The following is a 25,256-nucleotide window of genomic DNA, read 5'->3' as shown; positions in this document are numbered from 1 at the left end:
AGAACTAACAAAGACGAGCAGGGACACGTTAACAGACCTTGACCTACTTAGTTCCAATAAATGACCTGGAAATTCCGTGATTCCAACTCCAAATATACAGCAGAAGTTGTTGTGCAGTGAAGAAACAGCCGATTGTTATGGTTATGCTTTAGCCATTAGTAATCAGAATAAATGAATGAATCAATTATGGCTTAGTGATGTTTATGCATTTAATACGTTTGGCTTTTTGGAGGACAACAATCATGCAGGAATCAACACAAATAACACAATAAGGAAAATACAAAGGAATGCTTACAGAATCCTGAGGTTCTTGAGGCCGGAGAAGTCCACCTTAGTGATCCTGGTGATGTTGTTTCTGTTCAAATCCCTGCAAAGACACACACAGAGGGGAAATATTTTTAATTAAATCTGCATTACATCACAGTGTGAACTCTGTAAAGCTGTAAAGGTCAAAGGTGAGCTGATGTGTGTGTGTGTGTGTACAGGCCTAACTATCAATGTTCCTGGTCAGCAGAATATGGTCTTAGAGAATGCCCCCCCCCCACACACACATACACACTTCTGCTGTGAATGAGAACTTCTCCTGAAAAAAAAAAAAATTAAAAGGAGGGATGAAATTATTTTTTCTTTCCATCATCAGAGTTTAAAAGCTTATCATGTTTCCTGGCTGTGATTCAATCTGTTTTAACTGCGTCTGCACAATGTATACATTCTGCAAAACGAACTGACCCCAGTGTGTGTGTGTGCAGACTGGTTCCCTTTATACGGGCACGCTGTTTATTGAAACGCTGTCGCACTGGAGGAATTAGGGCAAGGAAAAAAAACACACATACAAGAGAGCACACACAAACAACACACTATTTTCTCTCTTATTTCACACACACACACACACAACTCGCTTTCCCTCTCTTGCATACACATAAACACAGCCTGGTTTTGCCGAGTCGGTCTGCGTGTGTGTTTTTCATAATACACCTAAACATTTATAAATCTGATTTAAAACCATATTAGGTTTCAAAAGGCTTCCCCGAGCTGCCATGGAAAGGGCCGCTAATAAGAGCCATACCACAGTCTGGGACGGGGAGCGTTAGTGTGTGGGTAAGAGCCGGGCTCCCCAAAGCCCAGAGTAAGGCCCAGGGGTCTTTTAAAGGGCTCCAGGGGGTCCCCAGAAAAATTAAGATTAGTTATAATCTCATACTGGTGTTATTCCCAAAGATGTGACGGGGAGACTCTGGGAATAAGAAGACCCACTGTCTCCTCCGCTAAGTAGAGACAGTGATGGAAAGGCGGAGTATTTCAAAACCCAAAACAAATAACCCCACAAAGCAAGGTTTCTGGAATGACAACTGAGAAGAGAAGAGAAGAGAAGAGAAGAGAAGAGAAGAGAAGAGAAGAGAAGAGAAGAGAAGAGAAGAGAAGAGAAGAGAAGAGAAGAGAAGAGAAGAGAAGGTCTAATGTAACAATGCTGCACAGATGAGCCCTGGTTGTCACACATGATATGTTCATGGTGCCATTGCCGCCCGTAGGTTTTTCTGGCACCGACAGGAGCTGGACAGTCACTATCCCCCGGCTTCCAGACGATGTGTAGCCGCTTCCTGCCAGAGTTTGTGTGTAATTGCGGCTTCCCTGGGAAGCAGCAGCAGTTCTTTCAGCCTTCCTCCGACATGTTGGCAAACTCCATTCATCACTCATTTATCATTTTCAGTGGGGAAAGAGCTGTAACAGACGTTTTCGCCTCGATTTCCCGCATCGAGCATCCACATATATAAAACCTCTTCTCCTCACCGCTCCGCGTCTCTCTCACCGTCTCCGTCCTACACCCTGCTCTCTGTCTCTCCTCACTTATCTCTTCACAGTTGGCTACAGTCTCTGTTTTCCTTTCTTCCCCTCTTTCTTTCCCCTCATCCATCTTAAATCTCCGACTCTTTCGCAATCTCTGCACTTTAATGTCAATCTGTCAGTCCTTCACAGCCAGCGTTCCCAGCCTCCATCTCCACTTTCTTTTCCCCTCTAATCTCTCTCCTTTTACCGTGTCTCCCCCTCGTCCAATCTCTGCCGTCTTATCTTTCAATGTTTCACAGTCGACCAAAATCCTTTTCTTCGCCTTCCTCTGTTTTTCTATCGCGCCTAATCTCGCCTCTTTTATCTCAATCTTTCCCTCTTTTTACAGTTGGCAACATTTTTTCCATGCCTCTTTTTCCTCTCCTCTAATCTCTCCATCCTTATCTCCATCTTTCGCTTGTTCACAGTGGAAACTTCTGATCTCACCAGGGGAACCTCTGTGGAGTCAAACAAACACGCCGGGCCAGGTGGAGTGGGGCGACGTCGCCCTGTGTGGAGGGCTGAGGGTCCAGGCTGCTGCCGAAACTAAAGCCATTAGCAGTGATGAATATAAAGCTGGATAAATTAACTGTCATCTATAAGGTCACCTGCATAAATATCAAATTCTCATACATCCTACATCAGCAAAACACTAATGAGGCTAATACTACTTAAACATGACGCCTACGATAGGATGTCAGCGCTGAGATGACGGCTCAGCGGTTTGCACGGTCACCTCCCCGCGAGAAGGTTCTGGGATGGACGCCGAGAGGGAATGTGAGCGTGTATGTGAGCGTGCATGACGGAGTGGGCTGCTTTTAGCCCAGTGAACGCTGGGATAGGTTCCAGCCCACCAGGGACCCCTGCATGGGAGAAGCAGGTATAGCAAATGGATGGCTGGATGGGATGCAACTATTTCATGTCTTCGAGGAAAAAGTGTGTATTCTTCAGGTTCCTCATTGCCTGATGCAGGTCAATCACCAAAATGTAGGGAATTTCTACGACTCATAAAAACAGTAACTGTAAATGACTTAAATGCTGGATAAAGTCCCCTAAATGTAACACCATCCATTTAAGATAGCACTCACATAAACCTTAAGTATCAACATTATGTCATACCTTCCCTTATAAACTCCTTTCCATTAGACTTTACTGGAAACAAACTAATTCTAGGCTACTAATGAATAAAATAAGAGTAAACAAATGCAGCCAGAGCCAAATGAACTACGATTACTCCTGAGTGTGTGTGTGTGTGTGTGTGTCGAATGTCTCAAAAAAGGGCCAACTGTACTTTGACAAAGGAAACGGAGCGTCCAGTGTGGCCTGCAAGGAAGCTTTGACAGTGTGCTGCGTGGTGATAAGGGGCGGAGATAACCCTGCGTAGCCAGACATGTCGTCAGGTCTGGAGATATTCAAGCAGAAAATTTGATTAGAAAACGGGGGCAGAGTAGAACCAGCAGACTGTCTTTACGCGCGGAGCCCGTACAAATCTGCAACGAAGATGGATCGGGACTAAACCGGGCGCCGGTGTGATCAAACACGGCTGCAGAAGCCCGGTGCACCTGGACCACTGAACCTCTGCTCCGTCACTCCGCCCTGCAGTAAAGATTTACTTTGGGTTTAACTGACCAGCTGGCTAACAGAGCAGCGAGTGTGTGTGTGTGTGTGTGTGTGTGTGTGTGGGTGTCTGTGTGTGAGTGTGTTTGTGTGAAGAGGATAAGGCAAGAATTCAAACAACAGGTGTTCAGGGAATTAATATACCATGGAACACACACACACACACACAGAAAAACCAGTGAACCGTATAGTCTGGCTGCACTGAGCTGGCAAACTGCTTGACTTTATACACACACACACACACACACACACACACACACACACACACACACACACACACACACACACACACACACACACACACACACACACACACACACACACACACACACACACACACACACACACACACACACAACCTTAGTGTGTGTGTGGGCCTAATTTAGCATTAGGAAGGAATGTTAAACAAATGACCAATCAGGTGACCAAAAGAGGATTGGCTGTGCTAAATAATGAACTACAGAGAAAACACACTTCTTTAAAATGAGCTTGTATGTCTCTCTCTCTCTCTCTCTCTCTCTCGGTCCTGACTCTTTATCTTTATTGTTGTTCTTTTTCTCACCCCTTCCTCTCTTCGTCTTTTCCTTTATCTGAGACAGTGGTGAGAAATAACCAGCCTCTGCACGCGGCTTCCTCCCTCTGTTCTGTCTCAGTCTATCTTTGTACCTGTGACATTTCCTCTCTCCACTCGCACTCTCCCTCCATCAGGCATTCTGGCCTTATCGCTCCCTCTCTCCCTCCTCCGTCCTTGCCCCTCTCTTTCATCCTTTGTTGTTCTCCGTCCAACGCTCCGTTTCCGATGCGTTCGCTTCCTGTACTAATCTCCTGTTATTTTCCCCAAAGCACATGTACTCCACAATTTCTCATTCCTTCTTTCTTGCTCTCTCTCTCTCTCCCCCCCTCTCTCTCTCTCTCTCTCTGTCTGAGATAGGTATGCCCAATTTCACTCTCTAAACCTCCCAGCTACGTGAGGAATCCTAATTGCCTTCTTCCTCCTTCCTCTAAGCTCCAAACTCCGTCTCTGTCCCCAGAAACGCTGAGCAGCAAGCAGCTTCGTAATTCGCGGCCCCATGAGAGATTCAATTATCTTGGTATGATATTGAGCAAGATCGGATCCCTTGATCACCCCTCACGTTGTCATCTCTGAGGTGGAGCTGAAAAGAGGGCAGAGCCGATAAACTCATCGGCTCCTTCATAACTTGTTCGGACTTGGATCTTCATCTGGAACAGCAACAATCATCACTCAACTCAATGTTCCCCGTTGAATAAATACATAAATGACTACATGTCACGAGCGCAGCATCTGAATGGAAAGAGTTCAAAAGAACGTCTCAGTCAGACATACTGCCTCTGTGTACAAATTTTGGAAAGATTTGGTGGTTTTGAGGAACATTTGCTCTTTTCTACGGTATGCTGCCATTTCAAATCTGTCGCAGTAACATTAAACAGGAAGTGTGACCCCCTCACCAGGAGTGTTTGAGCATTCATGTCCCATGTCAAAAGGCCCGTGAACAGAGCAACAAGCAAATCCAGATGCGCCCACACACACACACACACACACACACATACACACACACACACACACACACACACACACACACACACACACACAAACACGTATACAGCAATCGAGCAGTGACGGTCGTGCAGACATTCAACATCTATACTCATTTGGAAGGAATGTGCACACGTCAGCAGAAGCAAGAACGCACTCAAGACTGGAGACTCAAGCATGTCAGCGGAACAGACATGGGAATCAGCAAGATTGTCACACACACGCGCAAGGTAAGATTGCTGCGAGAGGACAGAACGGTTTGTACGCGCAGGTCAGCAAGGACGCATAAAATGTCTCTGTGACCACATACAAATATAGTTGTTCTGAGGCTGTCAGCAGATGCAGCTGTGGTCTGCAGTGCTGACTGGATGTTTGTCCTGCAGGCCGTCACTCCTTCGATCTGAGACCGATGGATCACAATGATGGACAAAGACGAGGGATTCACGAGTACCTGCTGCCTGTGTGCGGTGTTTACAGATTGTCGCTGTATTCCTTTGACGGCTGAATTTGCCAACACGCTGATGGGAAATTGTTTCCTGTGTAAGCCGTGTGCACTTCATGGAAACAAGCCCGGGGGGTTTCTGACACTTGACATTTACGGCGGCAAATGTTGCCGTTTTGTTTCAGTCGAGAATGCGAGCAATCCTAACAACGCTATTTGGGAGAGTAAACAAGAAAAAGGGGGTGAGCTTTGTATCCATGTGATGGATTAAAGCGACGGTGCAGAAACCGGAGACTGTACAGGCTGCAGGACACCACAATCATGCTGTAAAGGGAAATCTGTCAGAATCCTATAGACGTTATAACTCCCTGCATGTTATATCAGCTGTAAGCGTTGACCTCTCATCTCTATCTGTCTCTGCCTCTAGCTTATCTTTGGGTCTGATTACTGTCTGCTGCCTGAGCCCTGATTCGAAGCAACTTTGTCGCTTTATGAGATGTGTTGACGTAACCGCGGCGCTCGATTGGCTCACGTGGGTCGTCGTGACATGCGGAAGAAGAGGACTGAAGGCAGAGACGGCGACGGAAGCCACAAATTGGACGGATATAAAGGAGAGTCAAAACCTACAATGGAGAAATCCCCAAAGCCGTGCTGAGCGGAGATTAAGAAACAGGAGTACAAAAGGATAACAAGCTGGCAGATTAGAAGCAGATCGGACGGGAAGTTCAGGTTTTGCGCATTGTGAAACTAATAAAGCAGAAGATCAGAAGAAAAAAGGAGCGCAAATGCCTCTTCCTGTGTAGGTCAGCGTGGATATGTTGTGTATGGCGCGGCTCAATACGGTTCAGGTAGTTTTCAACCAGCAGTGGAAACACCAAATGTGTGTTCGTGGCCCAAAACAAAGTGGCGAATTTGCCAACGGATTGACCCGAAAGGTTACCGCATTGTTCAAATATGTTTACTGCGCCTTTGTTCCTCGCACACTCGCGCTCTGTTCTCCATGTTAATGTCTCCCGACCTCAGGAAATTCATACTTTGGTCTCGCTGTTAACCGCGCAGCGCGGCCTCCACCACATTAGGGAGTCGCCTGCAAGCATCCCTTTTCTTTTTTAGAGTCGCGGGCCAAAAGGGCTGTAAAGCGCCGCTGTATTTGGTTAGCTCTCCTCTCTCGCCGGAGTTTATAGGGGCTGCGTTGCCTCTCCGTGGATTTACTACTGCTGTACTGTAACTGAATGAGGGGTGGTGGGGTGGACGGGGGGCTGAGGGGTCTGCGTTTGGCTGCTGAGAGGCCACTTGACAAGAACAAGGACCGCTTCCTCCACGCAGGCCGAGGCAGAAAAGAAATAAGAGCGTGTGTATGGGAGGGGGGGGGGGATGACAGAGGAGATCAAGATGAACGAGGGACGCAGAGAGGGAATGTCACAGGCAGAGGTTAAGAGGGAGCGGGGGAGAGAGAGAGAGAGAGAGAGAGAGAGAGAGAGAGAGAGAGAGAGAGAGAGAGAGAGAGAGTGACAAAAAAGAGCAAAAAATACAGAGAGGTAAAGAGCGAGAAAGACATTTTTGGCCCACTTTACTTTGTTTACAGGGTTGCTAACTGCAACCTTGTGTTATGAGACCTCTTTAATTCACTCTCTTTCACACAAACACACACACACACACGGGCACACGCAGCACAGCTCTCTGTAGGTTTCCACTTCAACATAAACAATCTGTCACATCGGGCTTAGCTGAACTCTGAAATGAGAAGAGAAAATGACTCCATAACTTACACTCTCATATTGTACGATGTTGCACTGCTACATCCGTACGTACACACACACACACACACACACACACACAGACACACATAAAGCAGAAGCCTACACACTTAATTGCACACACACGCAGAAAGTTTCTGCTGAAGGCTCCTAATGTGTTGCTTTGGTGACAGTGGCCTAACAAAACAGTGGCAGAGCTTCTTAACATCAAAGAGTCTTAGCGTATTACACACACACACACACACACACACTCACAAACACACACACACACACAGACATTGACAACCTCTCATCTGTGGACTTCTGTTTCAGCAGCAAGTCATGAAAGGTCATTCGTGACTTGGGGTACTTTGTATGTGACACAGAGCGAATCCCTTGCTCGCTCCTTCTGTCATTATATGTCAAAGTTTCCATCTACAACCAATTGCATGTTTAATTTGTTGAACACAAGCATGTTTTTTATTTGTTCTTGTGTGGTGTGTATTTGCGGTTACGCTACCCTGGGTATGCCTCCATAGCTGTGTGTCATACTAAATGCTCCTGGACCTAATAGTGTGTATTCATGACTGTGTGTGTTTGTGTCTTGCGTTTTCACTATGCCTGTTTTTCGGGGAGTTTCTTTTTCTTCCTCTTGCATACATGCTTGTGTCTGTGTGTGAATGCGTGTTTTGTGCGCTTCTGTGCCCAGTGGTGGGTGTGCGCACATGTGCTTGTGTGTTTCAATGTAGCATACTGCTCGCTCCGTTTTCCCAGAAGGGCAGTGCCCACTGTCAGTGCCAGTTGGCTGCATGTTTGGCAGAATTAAAGTCATTATAAACACTAGAAAGGTCAACCGCCCGCACGCTGGAGAAACTGCTGGAAGGGACGATCACCCACTGACCTAGAACTAGGAGCCTAAATATCAGTTTATCCTCACTCGTGCCATTTGGCATCCCATAGTTGAATCAAACTTAGTAGGGAGGGCACGAAACGGTGACCACAAAATGGCCGCAGATGATAGGCGTGACATTTAGGGCCCGTAGGAGAACACCAAGCTTACTGTGGTTTTGATTTCTTACTTTAGACTTGTCTACTACAGCACTAACACTTGGCTGCCCCTCAGATCTGCTGCATCACCATCATACCCATGATAACAGCAAAGCAAACTCCTGCGGGATTTATGGTTTTTTATTCAAGTAACCAAAGCTGCTGTGCTGACTGACGTTTCCCATAGGGCCGTGCCTTAAACAAAGAACACAAACAGCTGAAAACAAGAGAACGTTCAGGCTAATGAGCTCCCAGGTTTCCACAGAAGCTGGCAAAGCACCGACACAGCTTACCAATAGGGGCGAGCGGAGTTTTGGGGGAATTATCAAAATCCATCTTTGAGCGATCAAAACCCCCGGCTGTGGCTTCGTGTTGTACCAGTCTAAATATGACTTTGCACTGGAGGCGAGCGGGCAGAACGCTGAGGCCTGAACACCACAACCGACCCATTGATTACACATCGCTCTAAATCGAATTATCGCACGGGTACCGGACAAGAACCGTGTCGACACGAATTAGCTGGTCAGCTGGAGTCGCAGGTTGAGCACAAAGATGTTTCTCTCAACCACACACACAAAAAGATTCCGATCCCACCGTGGAATGCTGCTCCATAGCCGAGGGTGTGGTGGTTACACTGTCCCCTGACCAATCCACACCGAGCTTTGATAAGAGCCAGAAGCAGAGGCTTGAGCGTGCGCGTGTGTGTGTACAGAACCTGTGTGCATAGTTGTGTCGGCCCAAAACTAACATGTATGTATACCCAGACACACTCTCTCTCACACACACACACACACACACACACACACACACACGGACAAAGTTGGAGTTTCCTACTGTTGTGTGCACTGTGGTGGGTTGGCACGCAGCGGGGGAAATGGGAACTGTGAAAAACTGTACTGGAGCGATGCTGCTGGCAAAACTGTAGGTGTTTCAATGTGCGTGTGTTGGGGAGGGGGGGTAGTGACAGAGGGGTGGAGGAGGGAGGAGGGAGAGGGCAGGAAAGAAACCAGAGTGCAAGAAAAGACCAAGGGAAGGTCAGAGCAGACCAGAAGCAAGAGGTGAGAGAGAGCCAGGAGACGGGAAAATGGAATGAGTGACAGGAACGACGAGTGAGTGATAGAGGAGAGCGACGGAAAGTGAGCCAAGGAGAACCAAGAGGGGGGAAATGGGGTGAAAGTGAAAAGAAGTTGGTTAAGGGAAAATAAAAGAGGAAAGTGCCAGACAAAGCTAGAGAAAACAGAGAAGGTGTTGCTCGTAACAGTCCCGCCAAAGCCTTCCTCGCTGCGCCGTCAGGGAGGGAACAGAAAAATAGGCCGTTAAAAATCTGAATTAGTTTGTGCAAAGTTGGCTTGGGGAGCTCGCCGCTTCCAGCAGTGAACTCATTCAACTGCATGCATGCATGCATACACACACACACACACACACACACACACACACTCATTCTGACATACACATATACAGATGTGAGCATACATAAAGATGTTGATGGAGCACACACACAAATGCATTTCCACAAGCAAAAACATATGTATATATATGTACAACTACTCCCTCTCTCTCTCTCCCTCCCTCCCTCTCTCACACACACACACACACACACACACAGACATACACACACAATTGAATGCCCCCCCTCCCCTCCCCCCTGCCAGAGTTTCCCGCTTTGAATTTCACATTTCACGGCAGTTGGGGGCAACAGTTTGGAATTCACAACTCTAAAAATCAGCACTTCAGGGTGTGTGTGTGTCTGTGTGTGAGTCTCTGTGTGTGTCTATTCTGTCCCCGTGAAGCAGGTGTGAATTGAACTCGGGAGAGAGAAAGCGTCCCTGCTTTCCAATTCATTTTGCCCATCCTCGTTAAGCCTGTTAAGCCTCCCCCCAAACCCCTCCACTCAAATTAGATGCAAATGAGGTCTCAAGTGGCTTCCCAAGGAGGGCATTACAGAATTGACTGGCCCGAGGTAATCTCTGAGACTGACTGCGAGAGTGTGTGTGTGTGTGTGGTTAGAAGTGCACATTTGAGGTCCACACTGTCTTTTTCTTGTTAACCTTCCAACAGCTCTGTTGTGCGTCTTCTCTGATGATGATGACGTCCTTCTGACAGGTTAGACTCTGTGTCCGATTGCTGTGATCACACTGACTTACAGAGGCTACAGACACGGCACTTAAACAGCACATGTATGTATGTGTGTAAATGGGGTTTAGCCTTCAGAACCACAATGATGCAGTATAATGTTTCTACCTTAAATCCTTTTCCAGTGAGCCTCAGTTCCCTCATGTGTCTCCTCTGGATTTCTCCCTACTTGAATGTTGGTGCAAAATGATGTCATTGACACTGAATGATGTTTGCCACCGATTCGAAGAGGAATAACAGTACGAGTCTGCTATCGATGCGCAGATATGACCTCTGCGTAATGTCAAGTTTGTTATGTACGCCAACATTTATTCACGATTTTATGCAAAGTGAGGTGAGTGTGCACTACAACACAGGCAACAAGCTGATCAAAGGCTGCTCTAGCTCCACATGGAAGTGCCGCAGGGCCATCGTAGGTGAATAAACTTAGATTTCTGTTCTCGCTGAAGGGCCTCAGGCGTGAATATGTTACCTGCTGAATAACAGAGTGCGCCATCAAACAACAAGCGGTACCGCAGATGCAAGTGTTTACCCGAGTTCAAGTGTAAGGTAAGATGCACGTGTTGGGAGTGTGTCCCATCATCTATATAGCCCATGTATCCTAATGCACTAAAGCTGAAGTCTACTAGTGTGGCGTTGAAAAATACTGCTACTCTTGTTGGCAGGGAATGTATTTGTGAATTTAATCAATCAAAAAGTGATGCATATGTGACTGCTCAGCTTATTTCAATGTCTGCTGCTGATCTATGTTGCTGTAGAAATCATTCAGACATCCAAACACAGGCACCAGCTTAACAAATGCCAGATGATGAGAGATTGCGACTCAAACTGATATGATATATGAATGAATAAAATTGGGAATTGATGACATATTTTCTGCCTTCAGACAACAACATGCCACAGTTTTCACACAGTGAGCAGATGCCGATATGTGGCTCAGCTGAAGGCTTTGATAAAATATTATTAGTCTAAAAGACAGACAAACCCTTTACAGATCAGATGTTCAGGTCTATTAAGTGGTTCTGAAAATATCAAGACAATAAGAGAATTTGGACACTTTACTGTATTTGCTGCAGTTGCGAATAATCATTTTGTACTAATACCTTCGCAAACATTGCACTTTTATTGTTAAAATCTGTTCCCCACATGGATTTTATCGGTTGTCAAACCCAATTTCCTACTCAAGGCAATAATGCTCATCTCTCATGCCTAAAAAGTTTCCCATCTGCTGTAACCTTTAAAACTGTAATCTCATCCATTTTAATGTTTCCCATCTCTGACTCCCTGAATTATAGCTACAGAGAGAGGGGGGGAGGGAGGGAGAGAGAGAGAGAGAGAGAGAGAGAGAGAGAGAGAGAGAGAGAGAGAGAGAGAGAGAGAGAGAGAGAGAGAGCGAGAGATGAAGACATGCAAAGAGGGGGACAGGAGGGAGAACAACTCTTGGCCAAAGTCACAGCTGAAACACTGACCTGGATAAATCAAGGAAACATAAACACATAGTTTCTGGAGTGAAGGGGTGGGAGGGAGCGCTGCTACCCCAATATTCCACCCCGGGGACCCCTGCAAGAGGCAGCAGAGCCCCTTATCCCACCTCCCCATCACAGTCTGCTCTAATTATTTATTTTTCCAGGGTGTAAATGTCTTGCGGGGATTGCTGTGTAAAAGCCAACAGGTCCTGGGAGGTCACAACAGCCCAGTGGGATGAAGGGGAGGGGGTTCACACACACACATTCACCAAGAAACACAATCAGTGCCCGGCATGAACTTGGAAACACAAGAAGAATGAAACATATACAAATACAGACACAAACACACACATGGGCTAAAATACGCATGCATCCACACATGCAAATCACTTGCTCACATCCACTGGTGGTCCCCCACCCCACACACACGCACACACAGACACACACACACTGGCCCTCCTTCCATCTGCAGCTTACTGATTGTGTTTGTTGTCTCAGGGTTAGGTCTGTTGTTGATCCCCCGCAGGGCTTTTGGCTGGCCCCGTTATCACGCATAATCACTTCCATACCTTAACAGTATAGGTGTGCGGATGTGTGTGTGTGTGTGTGTGTGTGTTTGTATGCGAGAGTGTGTGTGGTTGCAGGCATCTTTAGGTGTCAAGATCAGGCTAGAGGAGGCAATGTCTTTTCGAGTCTGTGTGTGCCTCAGGAATAAATGCCATTATACTGCAAACCAGGTTCCTAAAGTATTTTAAAAAATGTCAGAGTCCAGTCACTGTTACTGCTTTTAAACCAATCACCAACAAAACCCCACACTTCCTAAATATATGATAGCTTTTCTGTTGTCTTTCTGTAATACACTAAAACAATAAAAGTTTCAAAGCAGGACTGGTGCGTTCAGGGACACTTTCACGTATACCATAAATTAAACACTTGCATAATCCAATTTGAGAAGCTACAATACGTCACCAGGCATAGGGTTACTTTCCGTGCACCTTGTTTTGCACAGGTAATAGGTTTATTCATGCTATATTATTACCACTAATCGGGTTAAGTGCCATTAGAAGTTGGGGCAGCGTCACTGTCACCATGTAAAGAGTGAACTTCAAGTCACTTCTCTCAGCTTTATAAGCGCTTTTAACTAAATCTTTACAGACTACATTAGCCAACAACAGAAGAAGATGCAAACCAAAACATAATTTTGTTTAAAATCGCCGCTGTTTGTATTGTAATGATCACTGACTGCAACAGGTCAAAGGTGAAATAATTTACCAATGAGCAGACTGCAACCAGCTGGTAGCCAACAGGTTAAGCAAAACAATAAACGATTGAATTGCAAGTATTGACTGTTTTGAACGTACAGGTGACGGAAAACAAAGTTAATCTCTGTTAAACGCGAGTTAGCTAAGGTCGGTATCTTTCATTGAAGCACCCAAAGGCGCGCAAAGACAAAACTCAAACGGCATGTTTGAGATAATGACAAATGAAGTCAATTTGTTAATGAAAGTCACTCAAACTTACAGGCGCTCGGCATTCCTTGGTATTCCTTTGGGAACCGTCTTCAATCCCAGACCCTGACAGTCCACATGCGAGCCGGAGCAGCTGCACTTGTGTGGGCATCCATCCACCGAGGCAGCGCACAGCACCGACGCCAAAATCAGAAGCCAAACCCGGCAGAGCGCCGCTCGCTTCCCCGCTCCGGTCGGAGGCATGATATCCACTGAAACAAATCCCCAGCCGAAGACAAAAGCTCAATGAAAATCCGTGAGGTGGAAGTGAAGAAATGATCCCGAAAACTCAAAAATTTAGAAGATGTCGTTCAGCTGTGTGGTAAAGCGTAAACGAAGTGATGGGGGATCTAATGAAGTTCACTCAAAGTTTCTCTCTGGTGATTCAGTAAGTTGGGGGGTCTACTTTAAACGCTCCCTTGCCATTGAAGAGAGTGGATAAGAGTGAAGGAAAATACGATTTTGATTTGATTTCTCGCTACAATTTAACCGCGCGTCATTCAGCTCGATCCGCTAAAAAAAAAAAGTTGTTATAAGTCCCCATTCAAAAAAGTCTGCCGAGAAGAAAGTTATCAACCGGACTCCCGAAACTTTTCCGAGGTGAAAGTGTTCAGCTGGGGTGTAGACCTCCTTCCGCAGCACATCCCTCCACTGCCAGTGAATCAAAAGTGAGAGCCGCACAGTTCGTAATCAGAAAAGTTGAGAGAGAGTGAGAGAGAGAGAGTGGGAGAGAGTGTGTGTGAGAGAGAGTGAGACAGAGACAGAGAGCGGACTCGCAACAGACTGGTGCGCCTGGAGGTTGTGAGAATGAGGCAGCGGACAGATCTGTACTTTGGTCTCTCCCCCCAAAACTCGGTCTCTCCCCCCAAAACTCTCTCTCTCCCTCTCTCTCCTTCACCAAAAAAAGAGCTCAACAAACTTTCACTCTTCCCTTATCTCCTCTACAGAAACACACTCGCACACTGGTGTATAAACAAGGCAACTTTCCTCACACAGACAATTCAACGATTCAAACTTGTGTGTTCTTTTCTCTTCCCCCCATTTGAGTCGTATATAACCCCTGTGTCATCATGTGTTACTCTTCAGTCACCTCTCCAGATGCACCGTGTCCTCATATAGCCTCTTGGTGTCAACGCCACTGATTAATGCTTTAACAAACACTGTTTTTGCCAAATAAAATATAATTCATTTTCCATTGTGAGGCACCAGAAGCTTCAATAAGGAAACCCAGCTTCAAAAACTTTGATCAAGCCCCTTTGCTATTACCTTTCTTCTAATAAAAGTACATATGTGGGATGATTGATGAGCTCACATAACTATGATGTCATGTTTGACTGAAGGTGGTGTTGAATTCATGTATTCATCTCTGTGTCGAGTCATCACGGTGATCCTGCTCAGTCTGCATCGTTTTCACTCCCCCTCCTGTAGGGACCAGCAGTGCAGCAGAATGAGTGGTTGCAGTCATACTGCTGCCCTCTATTGGTGAATAATAAAAGCATCAGCAGGAGCAGAGACTCATCAATTCACTTGTGCAGTAATAAAATAATCTCACTTCCCATTTCCTCTTAATTAAACTGATTCATTTGGGGAATTTTCCTCCAAATGTCAAAAAAATTGAAAGGTTTTCCCTAAAATGTCTTTGCCTGTAATGAACAGTGGAAAGTTCATAAATATTATAGTAGCCCGAACCCAAATTGAGTTCCTGGTCTCATTTTGGGACTTGAGCTAATTAAAACATCAGTTTTGCTGTCATTTTGAAGCCCACCAGAGATGGACTTGTGCCCACTTTATTATTTGTTTTGTTTTGTTGTGGAGGAAACGCTCTGGTAAACAAATCATTGTAATATTAATGATAAATTCCCCAAAGTTTCAAAAAGTGCTTGTATTTCAGTAAGTTTGCTGGAGCTTACACAGCCAACAGCCGTCCAGCATGAGCGGTGTGTTTCCCTGGCTGTGTGTGCAGCTCAGTTTGTGTCTAATGGTGCCTTGCTCATAATCGACCATCAGCCACCATTTGTGTTCATTTTGATGACAGTGACAGATGATGACGCTCGTTACTCAGTCTGCTCTGGATTTATCAAAAGGAAAACAAACATGGAGTTACTCTCAGACTCTGTCTTGTCCAGAGGAGGTTTCATTGAGCGTGAGAAGGTAGAGAGATTATGTGGAGACTGACTCACATAGTACAAAGAGTAAATATACTATTCTATTCTTTTCTAATAGATCAGAGACAAGGCCGATTTAGAAACTGCCTCACTCAGTCTTCTTTGTAATAAAAGGGAAAGGAATTATGCTCCTTTGAAGCTTATTTTCTACCATTCATTCATTTTCCTGTGTATCTGTGTGAGCCGCAGGGGAAATACAGCTGCACCGTCTTTCCCCAGAAACTTCCTCCCAGCTCCTCCTGAGGGGATCCCCTGCTGCCCTGTGGCATGCTGGCAGATCAAATCCCTCCAGCGTGTCCTGGGTTTGCAAGGGGGGGGTCTCCACATTAGACTCAAGGGGGAGGCAGCCTGTCAGAAAGAGTGAGTTCGGCATCCCCGTGGAGAATAAACGTTTCAGCTGCTTTACGCCAGGATCTATTTTTCTATCACTACCCAGAGGTCACAGACAGGGGCACAGTGAGGATTTATGAGGCCGACGCACGGGCATATATCTGCATTTTGCACGTCTGTCACGCATGACTCAGCTGAACACATTTCTAGATTAAAATTGGTTGCTTTAGCATTTTGGCATAACTCCTCATTCACCAGTATTACTATGCTAAACCTCTGCCTAGGACAGCGTCTTGTTCTCTTCACAGAAATAAATCTCAACAAACCAAATCCCTACACATTTCTAATGTCAGCGTTCCTGTAAAAATAGCAAAGTCGGTCTTGCTCATCCTCTCAACTCTGGTTAGCTGATACCTCCACTTCCTCCGCTGTGGTGCTCCAGATTACAACCGCAGATGAGGGGTCAGGTCGAAGATCAGCCAGCGAATCAAAAGCTTTGCTGTATGGGCTGGGTTTCCTTCAACCACACGCAAATATTGCTACAGCTGCTGCATAAAACAACCAACCCGTATCCGTCATTGCAGTAGTAATTAGAGGGAAGCGCGCAGTCCGGCTCATACCTCCGCCAAGGCCAAACAAGCAAAAAGTGTCTGTTCTAATAGAATATTTTCTTATAAAGCTTTTTGTTCTCTCTCTCTCTCTCTTTCTGTTATGTTTCCACAGCTGTTGGTGAAGCCAGTTAAGCTCTTCAAATGCACGCCAAAGAACTTTTTAACTAAACAAAACAGTATTTCAGATTTTGCGTTGCATTTTCTCAATCCCACAAATCCACATTACCTAGGATTAAAATCATTAGGTAGTAACAGTTCAAGCTCTTCCAGCAGACTGCATGATAAAATAAAGCTTTTGGTTTTGTCTTCTTGGTAGTTTACCTTTATTCTTCACTCTTCTGCAAGATCTCCTGATTTAGTTGAAAGGAGAGTCAAAGGTGAACAACACTGACTCGGTCATTAAAAGGAAAGTCTCAGAATTTAATAACATGTTAAATATAAAGTGTAATTATAGTAAAAAAAGAGGGACATTAGCAAACTGACAGAGCAAGGCAGGAATAATTATAAGAGTATACAAGTATAAGAGTGAAAGGTCATGACCTGGTGTGAGACAACCAATCAGGATCCATCTTAAGGTTCATAAATGAGCACAAGCAGTGGATAACTACAAAGAAGCTGCACTAAGACAGAAAAAAGTCATGTATTAGGGAAACATCTGGCGTTGTTTTGTCTCCATATGTTGCATATAAGAAAGAAGCAGTTGTGAGACATAAAGATAGAGAGGGAGGCAACAGTAAAAGAAAAGAGAATATACTATACGTAGAAGAGACTTGTGAAGGAGACGGAACAGATCAGACGGACAACACAACAAATGGGTCTTTTTCTTGTCTTATTAATTTCAAGGGGAAGTTCTACCACCGATTTTTGGTACTAGGCTTTTCCTGAAGCTCAAAGCTGAACTACCTGAACACATCCAACATTCAGCCAGGCAGCAGAGCGAGCACAGAGGCAGTGTTCCAGTATTCTGCTCCCCTCATATACAGTATGTGATTGGGCTAGACAAAATAAAACAAACACCTTTCAATACAATGCAGCTTTATATAACAGAAGCAAAAATCTGAACATTATCGTAAGTGTTTTACATAGAAACGTAAACTCTTTCACCCGGTAACCCTTCACACCACACAGTTTACATCATTCCCTTCATACTTATTCTCAAAACTAGACTGAATTGGCCAGTTTTTTACTTGAAGCTATTACATCGGACAGTTATATAAACTACTATTCAAAAACATGTCGTCATCCGTGCTGGCTAAAGCATCTGCAATCTAATTTCATTCAGTTTATGTACCAGCTACAATCCCAATTTCCCAGACATGACGGGGGTAATTTCAAGTGGTCCTAACTCATGGGAAAGTTGAAAGAGTCTTGGAAACAATGGTTTGTTTGTCCATTTGCCTGCTAAGAACGTTGGCATGAAATCATCCAACTCAAATTTACCAAACAATGTTGACTTCTCTCTTTGGGTGTCAATTTACCAGTTTATTCTACTACTTTCTACTACTACTACTACTACTTACTATTCATAAAGTAATGAACAATGACCAAACAACAAACCAGCAATCACAGCAACACATCACAGGATTGTTCTTCCAGGTTATTTTGGCCCCTCAAATAGTTCTGCATCCTTCAACATACAGCCAACATTCAAAAAATCAAACTGTTCAGAATATTCAGGATATTATTGCCATGAATGTTCATTTAAACCTTTTTCATCATTGTATTTGGTAAACAAACATGGAGTTACTCTCCATCTGAGTCTTTGAATGCACCGTCTTTAGCTGTCATTGTGTACCATGAGGAAATCACCTGAAACCGTGGCTAGAGAGGAAGTCTTCTTTCCCATAAGGGTAGTAATGTTTCCGCTGATTGGTCGGAGCAGCTGGAGACATTTGTGAACTGGTTTTCCTCAGTCGCCAGAATCGTTTTAAAACTCCACAAAGGAAACCAGTGATGTCGAAAGCAAATGGAGCTTTCCAATAAATGAAAGGGAACAGAAGGTTTTCTTTTAAAATGCATTTGTGAAATTGAAACCCTATTTATTTCTGTAGGACTCATGCAGCCTTAAAGGCCAAGATGAGCAGATTATAAACAGCCAGTAAGATTCCCTGACACATTGTTTGGGATTTAGGGAATATCTGATGTATACTGAGTGTACAGCCTATGGAGGTCAGAAACGTTGCAGGACGATGTAGCAAAAATCAAACACTCCCGCCAGGAATCGAACCCGGTTTTTCCATTGTGGCGGATGGATGTGTTACCATTACACCACAGGAGTTTGTGAGGTTACTATAGTGCCCTGCAGTGGAGGCATGGCAGGCTGCACTAAGCTGAACTCAAAATGGGCACAAAGTTGAAGACAAGACAAATACATGAATCAATGCTTAAGACAACTTGGATGAAAACTGACCCTCTTGCCTTCAGAAATACTGGTTGAAATTGTACAAAATTGCAGTAAAATTTGTCCAGGGATTGATCCCAGACAATGAGACCAACCAAGTTGAATCTGAAGTGCCAGTGTTTGAGTGCAGTTATTCAGGAGCATGCACGGCGGCCATTACACATGGACACCAAGCTATAACAAAACAGTATTGAACCTTTGAAAGAACAAAGACTCAGCAGCCTTCGCACCAAAAAACGCACACATCTCTATGGAAAACAGTATTGAAAAACAACAACCCCAGCTACATGTTCCACACACACAGCAGAATGTGAGCATGTGTAAGCGTGCAACAAGACGCACTTTAAAACCAACAAACTACCAGCACATTGGCACATTAGCAGCGTTTGTTCCTACCTGTTGCTGTCATCTTGCAGAGGGAAAGAAGAGCAAAGAGTTCCAGGTGAACTTTATAGATGCGGGTTGAACCATTACTGATTGAGGGCGGGGGGACATTTGTAATTTCAAAGAGGTTTTGTGTCTTTCAAAAGGTACAAACAACATGTGAAATACTATAATATACACATATAAATATATGTATATGTTATCTATATGCACATATGAATATGTTTATCTATGGGGGCAAGGTTTATGATTGTGTGTAAATGTGTTTGGTTTCGAGTTTGGTTTCGTCTACACACATAGACACGTGATTTATAATCAACTCACACAGCACATCCAAGTTTTTTCACACACATGTTTTGATAAATTAATTAATTTATTTATTTATTAATATTAAGATTAATCGGCTGTTTCATACAACGATGACGTAAAACAGCGGACCACAGCCGGCCCGCGGTACAATCGTATCCGGCCCGAGAGATAGTGTCTTCCGGCTGCCGGAAAACAGCGCACACACCACTGATACTACAAGTCCCAGAATGCACTCCGGTAAATGGCGCAGAATTGGACAGGTAGAGCTGCCGTGAGCGAGCTGCGGCAGGTCTCTACTCACCCCGTCTTCAGAAAATGCATTTCTAGTTATATTTGCAATGATCAGACGATAAAACCATTTTAATTCACTAAACTCACAGAAAGACTTTTGTAAAAGCGTTTTTATTTCTGCTGAGGTTCATCTGATGTATTTTGTATGTATGTATTGATTCATGATGAACAACATTTTCAGTTATTAGATGAGATCAGTGTGGGTAGATCGTTGTGCTACAGTAGTAAGAAGCAATGACAAATGTAGGATGTGGTCATCACACTGAACTTCTCCTGGTTTGGCAGCTGGTTGCCCTGATCTCAAGAATCATCATCAAATTAAGTTCTTGTAAAGGTTATTGATTCTCTAAATGAAAAGGCTTCATCTTCAGTTTCAGGTACTGACAAAGCTGCACGTGGTCACTTCCTGTTGCGCTTTCCCCACTCTGGCGGAGAAAACGTGGTGAGGGAAAAGGCCGATCTTTTCGACGGCACTCGTGTGGCCGCAAATATCAATGTGTGACCGCTAGAATATGAGCGAGGCCTTTATGAGTGATGGAGTGGAGTGGAACGTGTGAGAGCAGCTCAGCATTCTTCTCCGTGCTGCTTGTTAAACACAGTCAATATTCTGTCTGTACTCCCCACAGTTTGGCTGAGACGCTGCTTTGCTGTGGACAAACGTCTGGTCCACTGGCGGTCCACTCTTCTCTGTTAGACTCACTTTCTGTTTCACTGCAAGGAAGGTCACGTTGCTGCTCCGCCCCTTCTTTGTTTTTTATTGGTGGAGCAACAGGTAATACAAACATGTGATTTGTCATTTAAGTTCCGGAATGTGAAATTCAAACGTCTCCTTCCTCTCCTCTTGTTTCTCCTCCTCCTCCTCCCATTGCGGCTCTGTGTCTTTGGTGTTTTGCTTCCTGCTGCAGGTTTGCATGCTATTATAGTGACAGATGCAAAACACCAACATTCTTTGAGAGGCACATTGTTGCTTTTTCACAGACTTTTCACTTATTTGTTCTGCATTATGACAATAAAGACAATAAAAGATACATACGTACAGACTTTGGGTTTGCAGCTCGGCTTTGGCCAAAGTTCAAACTTAAAACCTTTTCAAGTGTCAGAAAACATGTTTCTCTTTGGTTTTCTTCTAAAAACAGTTCAGTAATAAACTGAAAGTAAAAGCTGTCACAGTTGATACACTGATGATAAATAGCCAGCGGGGATGCAGCTGTAGCTGGTGCTGAGGATATTCTCTGTTTATCACTTATAAATATAACTGTATATGATATCAGATGACTTATACTGGACCTCCCCATCGATCTAACACCCAGATGGATATTTTGGTTCATCAATCACACATGAGAACTAGATTATAAAAGCTGGATTCAATAGTGAATATATTCGGACAGAGGAAACCACCATCAGCAAGCCTCTGAGCAAGAGGACAACAGATCCTCACAGAGACAACAAAGAAGTTAAAATCTTCATCTGTACGAAAGAAAATGGTGATAAAACAATTGGTATGCTAAAAGGTTAAGGAAATAGTTTAATTACAATAGCCATTTATTTATAATAATACTAATATGAGTATGATAGAATTAAGTCAAATGTTACACACTATGATGTTCTCACACATATTGCCAGTAGTGGAGTTTGTTTGTGTGATGGTTTAAGTACTCCACCATACTTCCACTGTGTTTTTGGGTCAGTTTCTTTAGTTTACAGAGTGTAGAATGTCTGGACATAGTGTGGAGCTTCAGTGTCGTTGCTATGGTTACCTGAAGCTAGATTTAGAGAACAGGTTAAACTGTGCAGATGAAAAAACAACAATCAGCTGCCAGCCAATCAGAATCCAGTATCACAGCTGTGGTATTAATGTGAAATAGACAAGGTAAGACTCTGTGCTGATGTATTGACTTTGAGTCAAACTTGTTTTAAGTTTTGATGGCAGTTGAACATGAAATCACTTCCAAGAGAAACATGCTGACATGAACTCATTCAAGCTGGGGTTTTTTATTGTATTACTGTAAAATCCCTGAATGTGCCAAAGACAAAACAGAGAATTCAGTTAATTCATAAACTGCTTTTCAGTAATCCAACCACAATCCAATATTTTTAATTCCCCACACACACATGGAAAGACTTTTGTAAAAGCCTCTTATTTCAGATGCGGTTGATTTGCAATATTTTGGCATGATGTATGTATTGATTTATTGATGAACAGTAATTTCAGTTATCAGATCAGTGTGGGTAAAATGTTGTGTTACAGCAGTAAGAAGCAACCAAAACATCTTCTCTTTTATTGGCTGCTCCTTCAATCCCAAACTTCTCTTATCATCTCTTCTGTCAGTCACAGTCAGTAAACCGCTGGTGTTTTCATGAAATGATTCGCTGCCGTTTAAGGGAGCAAATATACAAACGATGGGCAGATCTGCAGCCTTTACTTCGACTTCTCTTCACATTCTGATTCATGTCGTCTTCGATTGGTGGGAAAGTTTCTGAATCACTTATGACTGCACCAATGCTATTTCATTTTACATTTTTGTGTGATTGACATTATAGCAAAGGAGATTTGTGAATTGGATAAAGTGGAGACAATTAAGCAGTGACTTAATCCTGCTCCCATGAGCTCAGACGAGGCAGGTTTAGGGGGAAAGTCCCCTTTCTGCAAACAAAGAAGCTTTGGCCAAACAAATTATTTAAATAAAATTAGACCATAAAAAACAACACACTGAAGTACTCAAAATAAAGGAGCGAACATCCTTTTGCCTGACACAAACCGCCGCTTATGTGTGTGTGTGTGTGTGTGTGTGTGTGTGTGTGTGTGTGTGTGTGTGAAACCGCTCTGTGTCGCCATTGTTTGGCCTCGTTGGCAGAAGATCCATGTCATTAAGTTTTGGGGTTTAGGGTTTGAAATCTTGCTGAGGAACCTTTGAAAAAATAAGAGAACAGAGTTTGCGGCTGCTGAATTTCTCACACCACATAACTCCCGTCTCTCTGCCACTCTTTCCTTCCTTCTCTCTCTTTCTTGTCGTCCCCTTGCGGCCTTTTCAACCCATCATATTCTCTCGGTTTCCGTTTCTTTCTAAACCAATCAGCTATCATTGTTGTCCTGTTGAAACATTAGTAGCCTCTTCCTCTTCTTTTCCAACCTTTGTCCATTTAATCTCTAGCTCTTCGCCTCTCATTCACTCTATTATACTCGCCCCCGACTCTGTTTTTACAAGCTGAGAGACAGTGTGTTAGTAATTAGCATCTTTCTGTGGTACAGAACTGGGCCAGGGAGTGTAGCAGGGTAATGATTCACTACACTCTCTCTCTCTCTCTCTCTCTCTCTCTCTCTCTCTCTCTCTCTCTCTCACACACACACACACACACACAGGTAAGAAGGCACGCATTGATGAAATGCTGTCACACTGACCACATCCAACCCACTTACACAAACGCAACAAACACACAGCAGCAAACATTTTGAGTTGCCGCAATTCTTCTCTTCCTCTACTTCCTCCCTTCTCTTCTTCCTTTCTTCCCCTCCATCTCCCTTGTATCATGTCTGCCATTCATCCTCTTCTTCCTCCAATCCTCTCCTCATTATTATTATCTCATTATCTCTGCCTCCTCCCCAGCAATGGACAGATTACAATATAATTAGTGGAAAGTCTGGACTTCCTTTCAAATAGAACCTCATCCATTAAAACATCCAACACATGAATGCAGTGTTGGTGTGTGTGTTCACATGTGGGCATATACGTAGATATATGGGTATTAGTGTAGGTGTCTGTGCGCCTAATTTTGTTTCTTTCGTGTGAAAATTTTGACTGTGTGTGTCTGCGTGTGTGTGTTTGAACGTATCCTTTAGCCAGACAGATCCTTGGCTAAGCTCCACTGTGGCCCCTGCAAAGCTATTATCTCCCCATACACTGTGTGTGTACACTTCCTCTGAGCGCGTGTGCGCATCTGTGTGTGTGTATTGGAGAGAGACATAGAGACAGAGCGAGCAAAGAGAGACAACCATGAAGGGGGGTTATCATAACATCCTCATGTATCTTTGAACACACTCGCGCTGACATAATTATTAGGTGTAATGTGCACGGACAGCAGACCACATGTGAGCATTTTCTTGGCTAGAATGGGTAAAAATATAAAGGGCATATCCCTTATTTATCCCTCAGTCGCATCCAACTAGTCAAGCTATAATTCTTACTGAGACTTTCCACAATTCAGAAATGTTGTCCTTAAATATCCAAGTATAAGAACTAAGTATAAAATGGTCTATATCCCATTATTCACTCCCATCATTCATTGGTCAAGAGGCAGGATGAACCCGGACACACACAATCACGAAGACTCACAGCTAACGGCTAATCCAATTCTACTCGGACTAGAGTCATTCAAGCCCAGTTCTAGTCCAGTTTAACGGTAGTCCTGACTTTAAACAGCTAGTCTAAGGAGGGATGCAGAGACAAACTGGCAAACTAGTACAGACAGAGTGAGGCAAACCTGCTCTGTGCCCCTGATGCAGCAGGAAAGCTGACACACACCAGGATAATGCAAAAGGAGGAACACGTCAGCTAAATTGTTCCATTGTGAATCCTTTATTTGCAGTGAACACACTACCACTACCTGTGTCTGACTGTATTCCTGACCTCAGCCCTCACTGTAGTATATTGAGTCCAAGTCTAGTCCTGGTTTAAGTCGCTCACACATGACTTTTGTTGGTATTGTTACTTTCAGCTAAATAGTGAGGTAGATAGCATTTAGCCAAAGCTGAACTAGTAAATGTGTAAATTTAAGAAAAATAAGCCTCCCGCTAAAGATACCCTGAATTACTTATTTGGCCGCAAACAAAAGCTTTCAAAATAGTTTTGTAAAGAAGGCCAAAGGATATTAGCATCCCAGGCTACCTACATGCACAAGGAAAGGGTGAGGATCAGTATTCTACATGTAAATGTGATTATAAACACACAACTTGTGAACTCATCTCATGTACGCAGCTCGGTTCAGTCTTGTGTCTTAAATGGACGGTTGACCTTAGCCAGGCTACTGTGTTCATGTAAACGTAGCTAAAGAAAGGACAAGCTGATCTAATCTTGTCTCTTCCACAAACCACTGTCCCCAGAAAGTCCTCCACTCAGAGTAAAATCATTCACAGCACGTTTCACACACACACACACACACACACACACACACACACACACACACACATGCGTTTCTGAATGGGGAGTTAAATAATGCCATATGTCGCCTCAGCTCCTTTGTTTCACTGAGAGGATTTTTTTTTTCTTTCTCTTTCCCATGTTTGATTGATGGTCTAATTTACGAGAGTATCACACTCTCTCATACATACACACACGCACACACAAGAACACACACACACACACACACACACACACACACACACACACAAACACACACACGAACACACACACACACACACACACACACAACCAGTAAGCAGTTT

General features: G+C 44.1%; 1 protein-coding gene across 2 annotated transcripts in view; it reads right to left on the bottom strand.

Annotated features, from left to right (window-relative positions):
• Positions 1-14,114, bottom strand: part of slit3 (slit homolog 3 (Drosophila)) — a 198,108-nt gene extending 183,994 nt beyond the window's left edge. For both annotated transcript variants that reach the window (XM_076149098.1, XM_076149099.1), the window contains exons 1-2: positions 13,339-14,114; positions 296-367 (exon numbers count right to left, since the gene is read on the bottom strand). In XM_076149098.1, the coding sequence (XP_076005213.1) occupies positions 296-367; positions 13,339-13,529 (263 nt within the window). In that variant the 5' untranslated portion in view covers positions 13,530-14,114. The remainder of the gene's footprint in view (positions 1-295; positions 368-13,338) is intronic.
• Between the last annotated feature and the right edge of the window lie 11,142 nt (positions 14,115-25,256).

This window comes from Genypterus blacodes, unplaced genomic scaffold (assembly GCF_046128005.1).
Source record: "Genypterus blacodes isolate CSIRO-AG114 ecotype Tasmania unplaced genomic scaffold, CSIRO-AGI_Gbla_v1 ptg000044l_1, whole genome shotgun sequence".
Lineage (NCBI taxonomy): Eukaryota > Metazoa > Chordata > Actinopteri > Ophidiiformes > Ophidiidae > Genypterus > Genypterus blacodes.
Note: the sequence above shows the minus strand (reverse complement) of the source record. Positions and strands in the feature narration are given on the sequence as shown.